Source organism: Lissotriton helveticus, chromosome 2_1 (assembly GCF_964261635.1).
Source record: "Lissotriton helveticus chromosome 2_1, aLisHel1.1, whole genome shotgun sequence".
Classification (NCBI taxonomy): Eukaryota; Metazoa; Chordata; class Amphibia; order Caudata; family Salamandridae; genus Lissotriton; species Lissotriton helveticus.
This window is the reverse complement of record NC_136059.1, coordinates 1,522,112,960-1,522,125,555: the sequence shown is the minus strand read 5'-3', so window position 1 is coordinate 1,522,125,555 and position 12,596 is coordinate 1,522,112,960. Positions and strand designations below refer to the sequence as shown.

General features: G+C 44.6%; 1 protein-coding gene across 1 annotated transcript in view; it reads right to left on the bottom strand.

Moving 5' to 3' along the window:
* LOC144818753 (alpha-2-macroglobulin-like) overlaps positions 1-4,084 on the bottom strand; it is a 1,363,397-nt gene extending 1,359,313 nt beyond the window's left edge. Inside the window, exon 1 of the mRNA XM_078676468.1 lies at positions 3,937-4,084. Coding sequence (XP_078532594.1) covers positions 3,937-4,007 — 71 coding nt within the window. The 5' untranslated portion in view covers positions 4,008-4,084. The remainder of the gene's footprint in view (positions 1-3,936) is intronic.
* Between the last annotated feature and the right edge of the window lie 8,512 nt (positions 4,085-12,596).

Below are 12,596 nucleotides of genomic sequence, written 5' to 3'. Positions count from 1 at the left end.
GTATCACGGGAAATGGGGGTCCAAATGGGTTGCGAGCCATCTTGAAGGTCCCTTCCACGCATGCTCAGGATGCGAGGCCAGAAACAACCTTGGGCAATGGAACTCAGCCAGCTGGCAGAAACGGACTAGATGCTCCTGAGAAAGTGACCTGCGACCCAGCAGGACGGAGTTGTCTGTACCCATATTGCAACATTTGTTAATAATCCATTGTATTTCACTGGCTTGTCTCATGGGAACCCCAATCTTGCTAGGCGGCACCTTAGGATGCTAAATAGGTCTTACAATACTCTGTTCTGATTGGTGTGTTAACCAAATCCTACCTTAGGACCAATCCAAATTAGGGATTCTGAGACTTTGCAACATTTGGGGGGTGGTACCTTGTCCCAAAACAGTATATCTACCCTGGGTTCACCTAGGGAAATTGTCCGACTTGTCTGAATAGCTGACCTGTCACTGACCCAACGCACTAAATAGGTGACTGAAGATACAGAGTACTGCGGAGCACTCTGTCCGAAATTTGACCATAGACTAAGGTTTTACTAAACCTTAAAAGTGCTGGCGAAGCACTTTGCTGGGAGTTCGCTGACCCAATCGGGGTTCTGATCGATAGCTGCAGAGAGGGTGGAGCGCAGGCGTTGCTTCCAAACTGCGGGTACTGGTTGTGTCCTGGTGGGCCTGTCCTGATCCTAATCTGAGGGTTTCCTGTCCTGTCCTGGGTGTCCATTCTGCACCTGCTGTCCATTGAGGGGTATCCTTCCTTGAGGGTTTCCTGTCCCTAAACTGACCCGTGGCCAGGGTTGGTTTCCACACCAGTCTAGGTAAATATCGCTCTGAAGCTCTTGAACTGCACCTTTCTATTTTTCTGTCTTTGCTTCAATAAAGACATATCTTTGCATATGATGTTTTCCATGCTTTCCGCAACCATTGCATCTCATTAAACTATTTGCATATATTTGCATAGCATGTTCCTATGTCACCCTACCTTTTAGAAATCATTTTTGCCATTGCAGTTTGCAACTTCTTGTTATGGTCTTTAATTTCCTCGGATAAATATCACTAAAGTAACTTTGAAATTTTAGCCCAATAGCTCTTAGTTTGTTTCCTGTCGCATTAGCATTCTAAACATAAATGATTACCCTTATAGTTCTTCTATGCAGCTATGTACTCCTTGCAAATTTGATTTTAGATTGTCTCCTTGTAATGGAGTGTATGTACTAAAGAGTTTAAATTTGAGATAAATCCTTCAAAACTTTCAGTTGTCCGTAGTCATTTCATTAAATAACTCACAGGTTCACATGTTGGGTTTGTATTTTTGCTGCCTTTCCTTTTACAGCTAGCTCCCTGATCCATCGTGGTCATAGGTACCCATAATGGTGGATGGTAAGTTGGGTACACTGGAAATAATCGAAAGGAACTCACAATTATTGTAGTAGATTGCGACGTCATCCGATCAATGTATATGGTGATTTGAAAATATATGGGCCCGAAGCCGGAAGTGGCGAAATTATTGGTCGGGTGACCCGCGATCTCTAGCACAAATACCACTCCAAAGTAATATAATGTGGCGCGTTTTGTGAGACTTTGTGCTACTTTGCGCTACTTTGGTTCAAGGTGTGTTCCATGGCTGGTGGACTGGCGTGCCCATGCAGCCACCCATGGATCTTGCCACAAAGTCCTTGTTACTAAAAAACTTAGTTAGGACTTTGTGCCATAAATTACGCTTCCTGGAGGCAGTCATAAAGTGTTGAAAAGTTTACTTTCCTCAATACGTTACCAACTTTGCCTGGGAGTTGCTCTGTTCAGCACAGGTAAAATGTTGGGAAAGTGCTAAACTATCTCTAAGCAGTGCTGCCTTTTGGCATGGGCGAGCAGGGCCCAGAACCAGGGCACTAGTCTTCAGAGGGAACGCAAGGAGATGTCTGCATTAAGGTCATGCAGACAGCAGAGTCCTTGTCACCTGGCTCCAGAGCTGCAAGCGCTGTTTCAACACCTCATCAGCCTGCTTTCTTGCCCTCCGGTCTCCCTCTGACCCTCTGCTGCCACATACTATTAACCCCACCATCTCCAATAAACAACTTGGCACCCATGTGAGGAGCTAGCCTTGGAGTGATTCAGGTGAGCTGGGGGTGTTGAGATGTTTGTGTTCAGAAGCATGTCACTAAACTGATGTAAACAGTCAGGGACTGATCCCTGAACACAAAAAGGGCTCCCTGATGCTCGTTTTATTCACAAGCAAGATACAAAATGTATTTCTACCCAGGGCACTATCCTGGCAAAGGCCATCTCTGTGTCTAAGCATAGTATTTTTTACTGGAAGGGACTTTCTCCTGTGCAAACACATATGCTAGACACAGTGGTTGCAGTGCATTAACAAAAAGTATGGGAACTGTGATGTTGTGTGCAGTGGGGACAGGGTCAAAGGTATGGCTAAAACATATTCTGTAATTCTTTTTGGGTCTTTCACCTTCAGGTAGATACATATAAAATAATGCACAGCTTAAATGAAAATTAAATTCAAGTTAAGTTATTCAGTGAGAGATGCACTATTGTACATTATCAAACCTCTATTAGTTAATGCATTTCAGAAGTCTGTGTCTGTAATAAGAAAGACATCAAATTGAATCCTGTATGGTACACTGGAGAATAGTGACTTGTATATTTGTAGTGCTATGAGGTCCTAGTCTGTGATAGAAAGCACTGTGAATATGAAAGTGAATATTTTAAGCTTGCATTAACGCACAGTATTGAATTAGGTGCTAGAAAATGCGCAAAAGTAAGATAAAAAAAGTTCTTCCAAAATATAAATTTTATTAATACTCAGAATGTACATATTAACATTTCTTTTTATAAATCTCCATTAAAAGCATGTACCTCACAGGTGAGCTGGTAACTTCTTTGCAATATTACTCAGAAAGAATTGGGTGGTGTCATCAGGAAGCTTCAAGAGATTCAATCATTGAAAGTCAATACCTCCTTCCAGGCACCCTTTACATGTTCAGATTGACCATTTGCACACACTTATATGATAGGCAGCAGGCAGCCTGGAAATAAGACTTGTTCCTTGTTTAGCTGTCTGTCCCTCCCTCGGCTTCACAGCACAGGAGACTCCCTGCCTCACACTTCAGCTGAAACAGTTCAACTGTCGCCATTAACCTGTCCTGGGACAGTTGTCTTTTCACAAAAAGAAAGGGAACAGATGTTCTTAACCCCTTCCATGCGGATGACGGCCGGGAGCCGTCATGGCACACAGTGCTCGTGTAATGATGACGGCTCCCGGCCGTCATGACCGCACCCGCGATCAGAATGTGCCACACAGGCGCAGAATCGCGGGCGCTCCCAAGGGGTTAAAATAAAAAAGTGTGGGCACATCGTACTCCTCAGATCCAGCCCACTTCAACAGCTGGCTAGAAATAAAGCGCACACTCTTGCCCTATGGCTTAAGAGTCTGGGCATATACGCAAGGCAGCGCAAAGTACGCCAGTGCAGCGGGAGTGAGAAACAGCAGCACACATAGACAGGGGAAAAAGCCTCTCTTGATTGTTTTTGTGCAGGAAGGTTTTCCTTCCTGCACAAAAATAATCATCCTGGCAACACAGGCATCCTTGCATCACGGTGCAAAGGTGTCTGCCTTGGCGCAAGGCAGCCCTTTGTGCGCTGGTGGCCTGGCACAGGGGAAAAGGACAGGAATAGATACGGCGCATTCCTGCCCTTTTCTTTTGCCATAGGGCAGAGCAGCAGCAAGGCCTGCTGCCCTATGGCAAAAAACCCATAAATGAGGCCCTCAGTTTCTTCTGCTGTGCTTCGCGAAAACTTGCTAAGTTTTCCCCGTTGTGTTTCCTAATGAAGTGAGAAGTCGAAAGAAAGCAGCCCAAGCAAGGGGTGAAGAACAGAGGCTACAATTAGACAGGTTTCTAATGAGAGGGCAGCCGTGCTTACGGTTCCGGAGCCGCGAGGGCCCGTCCATAGAGCAGCAGCAGCAGGCACAGACAGCGCAGCTCGAGCTTCATGGTGCTGGTGATTCCCAGGGCTTCTCCTCGGCTCTGAATCAGTGCTGCCTGCAAGCGAGGTATAAACCAGCACGACCCCGAGCACGCCCACACCTGGACGGCTCTGTTTGCTTCGGAAGAGCAAAGAGAGGCGCGAGGCCGAGGCACGAGCTTTGAACTTCCTCGCACCTGGGGGCACGGCGAGGGGCAGATTAGCGCGCGCAAAAGATTGTGAAATTCTCAAAGGAGGAATTGCTCCCCAGAGCGGTAAGCATACAGATTTGGAATTCCAATGAGACGTTCGGAATTCTGATTAACCTTTCACAAATTTGCTTTTGAAAATGATGGATTGTCAATACAGGCTGATAATTGTATTTTTCAAACAATTTCACCTACTCCCTTATTTTGAAGGGTGCCATACATTAAATAATGGGTATTTATAAAGATTTTGCCACAACACATTGAATTATCTCTTGGAAATTACGTTTTCCCATTATCGAGATAAACAGTATACTCTTATCACCTGTGGAAGAATGAAAACATAAATCTGCACTGTTGAGTTTCCTGTGACCTCGATTTATACTCGTATCTCTGAAGTAAATAATCACTACACTGAGCTATCTTGCTATATCCACATGAGACAAATTCAGTTTCTGGTTCACAGTTGCCTTCTCATTCTTAGGAGCTGCCCATGGTGGCGTTATTCTGGGCATTATTCTGGAGTCAGTGGCCCCATTCAGCCCAATTATGGGGGGGGGGGGGGGGGTAATTTTGCATTATGCCACCGGATTCCTGCCTTCCTGTTGGACAGAACTGCCATCACTACGCTTTCTCCCTTTACTTTTCACCATTCAATTTATTTTATAGCTGTGTACATTAAGATTCAACTACTTCACCTCCCTTCTTCAGTATTTACATTGATCCCCTACCAGACCTAATCTCCTCTGTCAACTGCTACAGCTACACAACGCGCAAAGCATATTTAAACCCAACAGGCCTAAGCCCTTCTAGTCATAAGAGTTGGGGCGGAGAACACTTTACATATTTAGGAACCAGCACTCGCTCGGAAGAAAGAAAAAACTCCGGGAAATAGAAGTGATCCTGACTTTGGAACACAAGGTTTCACTAATTAAAGCCCAACAAAAGGAGCCTAAAAGGGGAGAAAATTCGCGAGAAAATGCCTTCCAACCCCAGTTTACCAAGATAATCAAAACCATGCTTATTCATTTCAAGTCACGAAAGGTTGGAGTACTAACACCGCCAGACAATGTGTTGACATTCATTTTCAAATAAGACCTCATTTAAAAAGATACAATGGTCAGATTTCATACCAAGAACCCAAAAAGTTCCCAGCCCGAGTATTGCAGACCAGGAGGCTTTAAGGAAGCCACTACAGACTGAACTTTAAAATCTAAAGGCCCACAGGTTTAACCACTCTACATGGCCAGCGTTACCTTGTTGCTGGTCCCGTACCAGCTATAAATTTCCAAGTGTCACTTTGACTCTATCCTCTCTTGTCTCTCATCCGTTTCCCCTCTTGTGCTCCCAACATCCTCATCATTGCTTACAATGGAGTCATTTTGGATATAACTGATGCATTCTGGTCCCTTTTGGAGTTTCATGTATGTATAGCTTTTAGCTGATTGTTGATGAAAAGATGGATTGTGGACAAAGGTGCAACTAGAGCCAAATTTCGGTGGGGGGGCACTAAGAAAAGATTTTGGGGGCAGGGGGCGAATTCTTCCAGTCATAGGCAGAGTGGAGATGCTGAGGCTCTAAGAACGGGTTGTTAGAATTGGGGGTCTTTAGTTGGCACAGGTAGGTACTTGTGACAAATAGGGACCCTCTCCTCTAGTCAGGATAAGGGGATTACACTCCTAAAATAACCCCTGCTCACCCCCTTGGTAGCTTGGCACGAGCAGCAAGGCTTTATCTCAGAGGCGTTGTAAGTTAAGCATTTGTGACCACATACAGTAACCTAGTGATAACACTACTAATGGACACCACACAAGGTTTTATATAAAAAATAAGTATATTTTATATAGAGTTACCACAAGACCAATAAACGACAAAAAGAATCCACAGTACTATTAGATTTCAAGAGTTCTAGTTAAAAGGCTTAGTTCAAGGTTCTGTGCGAGTCGTTAGCCCGGTCTGGCTACAGCGTTGTTGAAATAACACAGAGTCCAGCAAATCCAGCAGACCGCGTCGGTATGGGCCCACTCAAATGTCGACAGACTCAGTCACAGTACCTTTTACTTGAGGCCGCCGGCACGAATGTGCGAGCCGGTTCCGGTGTTCGTCGCGGTGCAGAAAGGAAGCGTTGCAGGACGAGTTGTCCCTCATTGCAGTGCAGGCAACGGCCCGTTGACAGAGTCGAGTCGGTGGATCCAAGGCGTGCGTTGCAGGGCGAGACAGTGGTTCGATGCGGTGCTTGCAGCTTGCGGTGCGGCAACAGAGTCGGAGTTCTGGGAACTGGCGTCGATCAGTCCGGACAGCGGTGCAAGTCGGGCAGTGCATTGCAAAGCGTGCGAGGTGGTGCCCAACTCCAGTGCGTTCATAGGACTCGAAGTCAGCAGCGGTGACTGCGTCGGTCACAGCAGTACGAGTCGGTGTAGTGAGGCGTTGCACGTTGCGGTGTCCACCAGTCGCGGTGCAGGCAACAGCTCGGTGACGGCGTCAGGACGGAGTCGGTGAGCTCAGAGCTTGCGTTGTTCAAAGCAGATGTTGCTTGATGCGGTGCCTACAGGACACTCGGCCGGTCGTGAGAGTTGGTCACAGCTCCCTGCCTCTGTAGCCACTGAAACAGCGTTTCCAGCAGCAATTCACAAACGCTGGTGAAGTCTACCGGTCCTGAGATTTCGGTCAGGGGGCAAGCTCTCTTCCAAGCCCTTGGAGATCTTTGCACGAGTTGAAAGTAAAGTCCACAAAGATCTTTCTCCTCTCTTTGGCAGTCAGGCAACCACTGCAGGCCAGTCCCCCAAGCAGCACTTCAGCGTGGGAATAGTCTCTCCTCAGTTTCTTCAGGTTCCTCTCCTCAGCAGATGTTTAGTCTTGTAGTCCAAAAGTGATCTAATTTCTTGGGATCAGGGTCCCAATATTTATACCCCCAAATCCTTTGTTCTCTGAGGGGAGAGGGGCCTGTGCCCAGTCCAAACCAGTTCTGAAGCACTCAGTTTACCAGACTTCTCCTTTCCTTTCACAGCACATGGCAGGCACATCAGACGCCCCACAGGAGGTGGAGCCAGCATTGTGGAAGGCAATGACAGTCCTGAAGCACTTTGTTGACAGTCTTCCTTCTCTTCTCTTAGTGTGCAAGGCAGAGACATCAGATGCACCACAGGGGGTGGAGCCAGCATTGTAGAGGGAAGGCCCAGCCCTATTCAGGTTCCAGGTGCAACTCCTTCCTCCCATCTAGATGCAGATCTCCCTATTCACCACCGGGCTGCCCCAGCCTGTCTCTTGGAATCCCCCAGCCCTGTCACTCACAAAACCAGACGAAGGAATGCACAACCTCGCAGAGGCAGGCTCAAATGGTTAGGCAAGCAAATACCTACTTTCTAAAAGTGGTATTTCCAAACACAGAACATTAAAATAAACTTCACTAAAAGATCTATTTTATTATTCTGAGTCCAGACATACTAAACTCGAATTTCTACCATGTTCTCTGAGTCTGCTAGGATTATAAACATGCAATAATCTAGCAGCCCATTCTGGCCTATGGAGAACAGGTAGCCTTGCAATAGTGAAGAACGAAAATGGCTGCAATTCACTATTAGGACATTTCACACACATCAGGGCTTGTCCTACCTTATACTTACAATGCACACCACCCTTGGGCCTACCATAGGGGTGACTAATATGAAGAAAAGGGAAGGTGTAGGGACTGGCAAGTGGGTGCCCTTGCCCAGTCAGCATGACAGCACCAGACTGCACGCAGGCTCTGCAATGGCAGACCTTAGACATGTTTTACAAGGCCGCTTCTGTGGGTGGCTGCAAGCCCACTAGCAGCATTTGGATTTACATGCCCTGGGCACACTCAGTGCACTGTACTAGGGTCTGACAACTAAACCAAATAGTCAACAATGGAATCACCAATTAATACATTCATTTACAATAGGGAGAGCATATGCACTTTAGTGCTGATCAGCAGTGGTAAAGTGCCCAGAGTCATAAAATAGCCAACAACAGGTCAGAAAAAATATAGGAGGAAGGCAAAAAGTTCAGGGATGACCCTGCAAAAAGGGCCAAGTCAAACAGGGGTGAACAACAACAAAGCCTCATCAGCAAGCAAATGGTCTTTTAAATACCTGTGAAGTACTCGGTTGGGCTGTGTGTCAGCCCGGGAAGCTAATGCGTAAATGTGTTTTAGGCTCGTCTGGGACAGCGCATGTGTAGTCGATTGCATAATGTTTTGATACTAACAAAAAAATAAAAAGAGCTTAGGGCCCATTCATTATTACCCTTTGGTTGGCTTCATCGTCACTCTTATTTACTGACTTCTGATTGGTCAGTACCTGCCAGTCTCACGTTCTCTTCATTTGATTCTTCATGGACCAAGCTTTGAATGTTTGTTATCTTTGATTAGTGTCCTTCTGCTGCTGCCTATGCTGAGGTTGAGGTAATTATTTTCCTTCTTCCCTCTATTCCCCTCCCTCTTTGTTGCTTGCCTATTGTTACTTGACCCCCTCACCTCACCAGTCTTTCTGTCAAACGCACATCCCACTTGAATCCTGCACCGAAAAAGAAATGCATGTTGTTTGTCATATTTTCAGACTTGTATTTGTTACTTCAAAAAATGGGACTTATAACCTACTGAATTCAGACATAAAATGTTAGCGCACAAGATCTACAACATTAAACAGTACTACATGAAATGTAATACATGCTTATTGACTATTTATAATGCCACTGGAACGTGTGAACTATAAAAAAAACAGCAAAAAAAAACAAGACAAGGTCTATTTGCATCAATTCTGTTGGCCAGCTTGTACACTGGCCTTTTAAAGAGGACCTAATGATGCAGCATTTGCAGTCCCACCATTTCCCTTTGTCACTTGCATTCACATAAATACCTGGATTTAATACAAACGCATCAGCCAACATCTTGTGCTTTTTGTGTGTAAATTCAGAGAACAAAGGGATGGTTTACATTCTAGAGCCCTGGGCAGTGCCAGACTGACCGTAGCGGGCGCCGGGCATTTCCCAGGTGGGCCAGACATATGGGGGCCGGTTTTGTATCGGTGGGGGCCAATTTTGGGGCAGTGCTGCAAAATCGTCCCCTTGTCCCAAAAGCGCAGAGGCGTTCCCACCAGCCCCTCCCCCAACCCCCTGAGGCTGGTCAGATGCAATTGCCAGGGCTGTTTTGAGATCCCAGTTCGGCCTGGCTCTGGGCCCGTACTGCAAAATAGGGCGCACTTTCCATATTTGTGCCTAGGTGCACCTTAAGCAGCTGTACCAGATGCAAACATGGAAAGTGCACCCTTTCAGGAAGAATGTGTTGCCCTCGGTACAGCTGTTTACTTGCGCTGCGACCCAGGGCAGCGCATTTAAGAGAAATACAGAGCAGCTGTTTAAAAGCTGCTCCATGTTTCTCTGTGCAGGCGGAAACCCGCCTGCACTTTTTAAAAGGATTAGGCATCCCCTTGAAGGCAGGTGCAGTGAGTGGCTGTACCGGCTTGCAAGGGGGAGACTGGGGGGTCCATGGGACCCTCTTTCATTCCTTCAGAGGGCTGAATGTAGAAGGCGCACTGAAAGTGCCCCACCTTTTTGTGGTACACTTCCAATGCACCTTCTAAAGGCATGTTTGCCTCTGTGCCCACATTGGTAATATTGCACGGCACAGAGGCAAAGTGATTCCCTCATTTGCATGGGGCCATGCCCCCATACAATGAGAGAATGCTCTCTAATGATGGCGCTGGCACTGTATGTGCTCCAGTGCTATCTGTATTACAAAAGAGACTGCACAAGCATCTGCGGGCCATTCTGTAATACCAAAATGCCCTGTGGGTGCATAAAGTGGGTGCAAAGGCTTGTTGTGCCTTCGGGGCGCTTGTGTAATATGGCCCCTGGTGTTCATTATACCTTTTAAATGTTCAAAACACAGTAGTATCACATTGCAGGTCAACATTTTTTTAATGTTTTTGAGAGGCAAATTTCCTAGTTTCTGTAAACAAGGGCAAGCCAGATTGTCAAAAGGGTTCTCCTTAATGGTAAAACTGAATCAACTCATATGAGAGATGCATTTTACATGATGTTTCAATATTGTTGCTATTTATTTTGTTTCTTTGGAGCCGCCTGTAGAGAGCTAAGGTCAGATGATGACATGTCTCGAGCAAGCATTGGAAAAGCCCATAGACCTCGCCTCTGCAAGGTCTGCAAGGTCTGTTGGCTTTGTCAATGTATTTTTTTGTTTGCTAAATTTTAGAACAACACGGCTCCATTGCAGTATTGTTGAAAGTAAAAATAAATGCTATGATGCAGTAAGCATTGACCGCGTCATACTGTTTTTTTTGCTTTCAGTCCTGCTGCACATCTGTCGCACTGCTATACAACATGGCTAAAAAAACATTAACAAAGACAATAGATCCTGCATAGGTAAATCCTATGCTTGTTTATTAATTTGCTGCTCCAAGTGCAACACAACATCTTGGAGCGAGTAAATTGAGGTCTCCTCGTGCGTATGCGCACATATACTTTGTGATGCATTCACAAGTATACATCATCACTCTGGACTACCATGGCGTATATGCGCGCATTCACTTGATCAGTCATATATTTGCCAAAAGTATTTCTTTTTGCATATTCTGCACTGCATCATCAAAAAGCATTGGTAACATCAAAATGTGGAAAAGACAAGACCTATTGACTATGACAAAACTTGTAACACTTTGCAGCTGGTTACCACCGGGTTGCATTTGTCTGAGTGCAAAATGTAGTTTATGAGACCATTCACAAATTGCAAACCTTTAGTACATACCTTTTGTGACTCACTTTTTGATAATTATAATTAGGAAATGACACAAAATACCCGACTCACCTTTTTGATATGTTCACTGTGCAGTTTTTGAAATTGGGGGGGTACCTAGCGCACTCGGATTCAATTTCCTGCGATATTACGGTATGTGTGCTATGTTGTGTAAATGCCTACTGAGCATATGTAACAACAAATTAGGGGGCCCAGTCCCACACAAGCGACTGGGACGACAACATGCAACAACAAATGAATTTTATAGCAATAAAATGTTCAATTCATAATCCTCAAACGTTTTCGTTCAAATTTTTTTTATGTTTCAACATAAATCTTTGATGACTGTTTACATTCCAAATGTTTTCACATAGCAATTAAACATTCTCAAATTTCACAAACAATGTACATTATCAACTTAACACCCAATGCATTTCGAGACTAACGTCTCTTCTTCAGGGGTATAGCTGCAAAAGAAAATATAACATGAGACCAAATTCTTTTGGGAGGCAAAGTTCTACATATGAGTTAAAAGAGTCCAATCACCAACACCTCTGTGACATGCCATATTTAATCAACCACTCACTTGAAGTCCATAATGTTTTTCTAAATCCTTAATGAGTTCCTGCGATAAACTTCAAAAGAAACAACACACTAAGCCATAATTCTCTTAGTAGTCCTGATATAGGAATGTAAACAAAACACAAAACACCTAAAATCTATGTACCTTCTTATGCTTGGAGCCGAATCTGACCCAGATGGAGCAACGTTGACAACCTCAATAATCCTGGAGCTGAAAGATTGAAAAAGGCATCCAGCTCATGTATCATCACTACACTCAATACTGAACCTCACCAGTTCCATCAGAAACTATGTTCTTACCTATACTGGTGATAATTTTCAAGTAATACCCGGATACTCTACAAACAAAATAGACAAATAAACTATTAGATTCACCCAATACATAAAGTCTAACTCAAAGTAACGACCAACGTCAAAGCTGCTATTACCGTTCTGCCGTTCTTCTTAAGCGACCATCTGAACTCGATTCTGTTAGAGCCGACGCCATAGAGCTCACCCTGTTATCCGATCCACAGTGCTGCTTCCGCGTCACGTGGTCGCGGTTCAGAAAATAATGAACATAAACGAAGGACTAGAAAAGTACACGAAGCTCCGGACAAAAACGATCAAAAGAAGTATATCAGAATGGTCTGAATCCTACTCGTTAATAAATCGGCACCATGACTTATGGTAAAAAATCAAAAAAACTTTCTACTTATCACCACTAGTTACTCGAGGATGAATTGTTACTCTCCATTAATTAAGTTCATAATGTCAATACTACCAAGCATCAGTGGGTCATATTTCACAATTATGTCATAACTGTGATAACCCCAGTATTCAGTGCAGTTTTTGCCACTTTATCATTTTTGAACCTTAGTGCATTTTGACATAGGGGTTTTGCGTCGTAAACTGGTTTCCCATTCAGAAGTGCCATCAGTTTTTCACTGCTGAAAAAAACTGAACGAAAAACAAGGAGAGTGCGGTATTCCCAAATCTCTCGCAATATGATTTGGCATGTAACTCTCATTATTGATTAAAAGGTCGGAAAATAGGCATTAAAATAATAAATTATTTTGCAA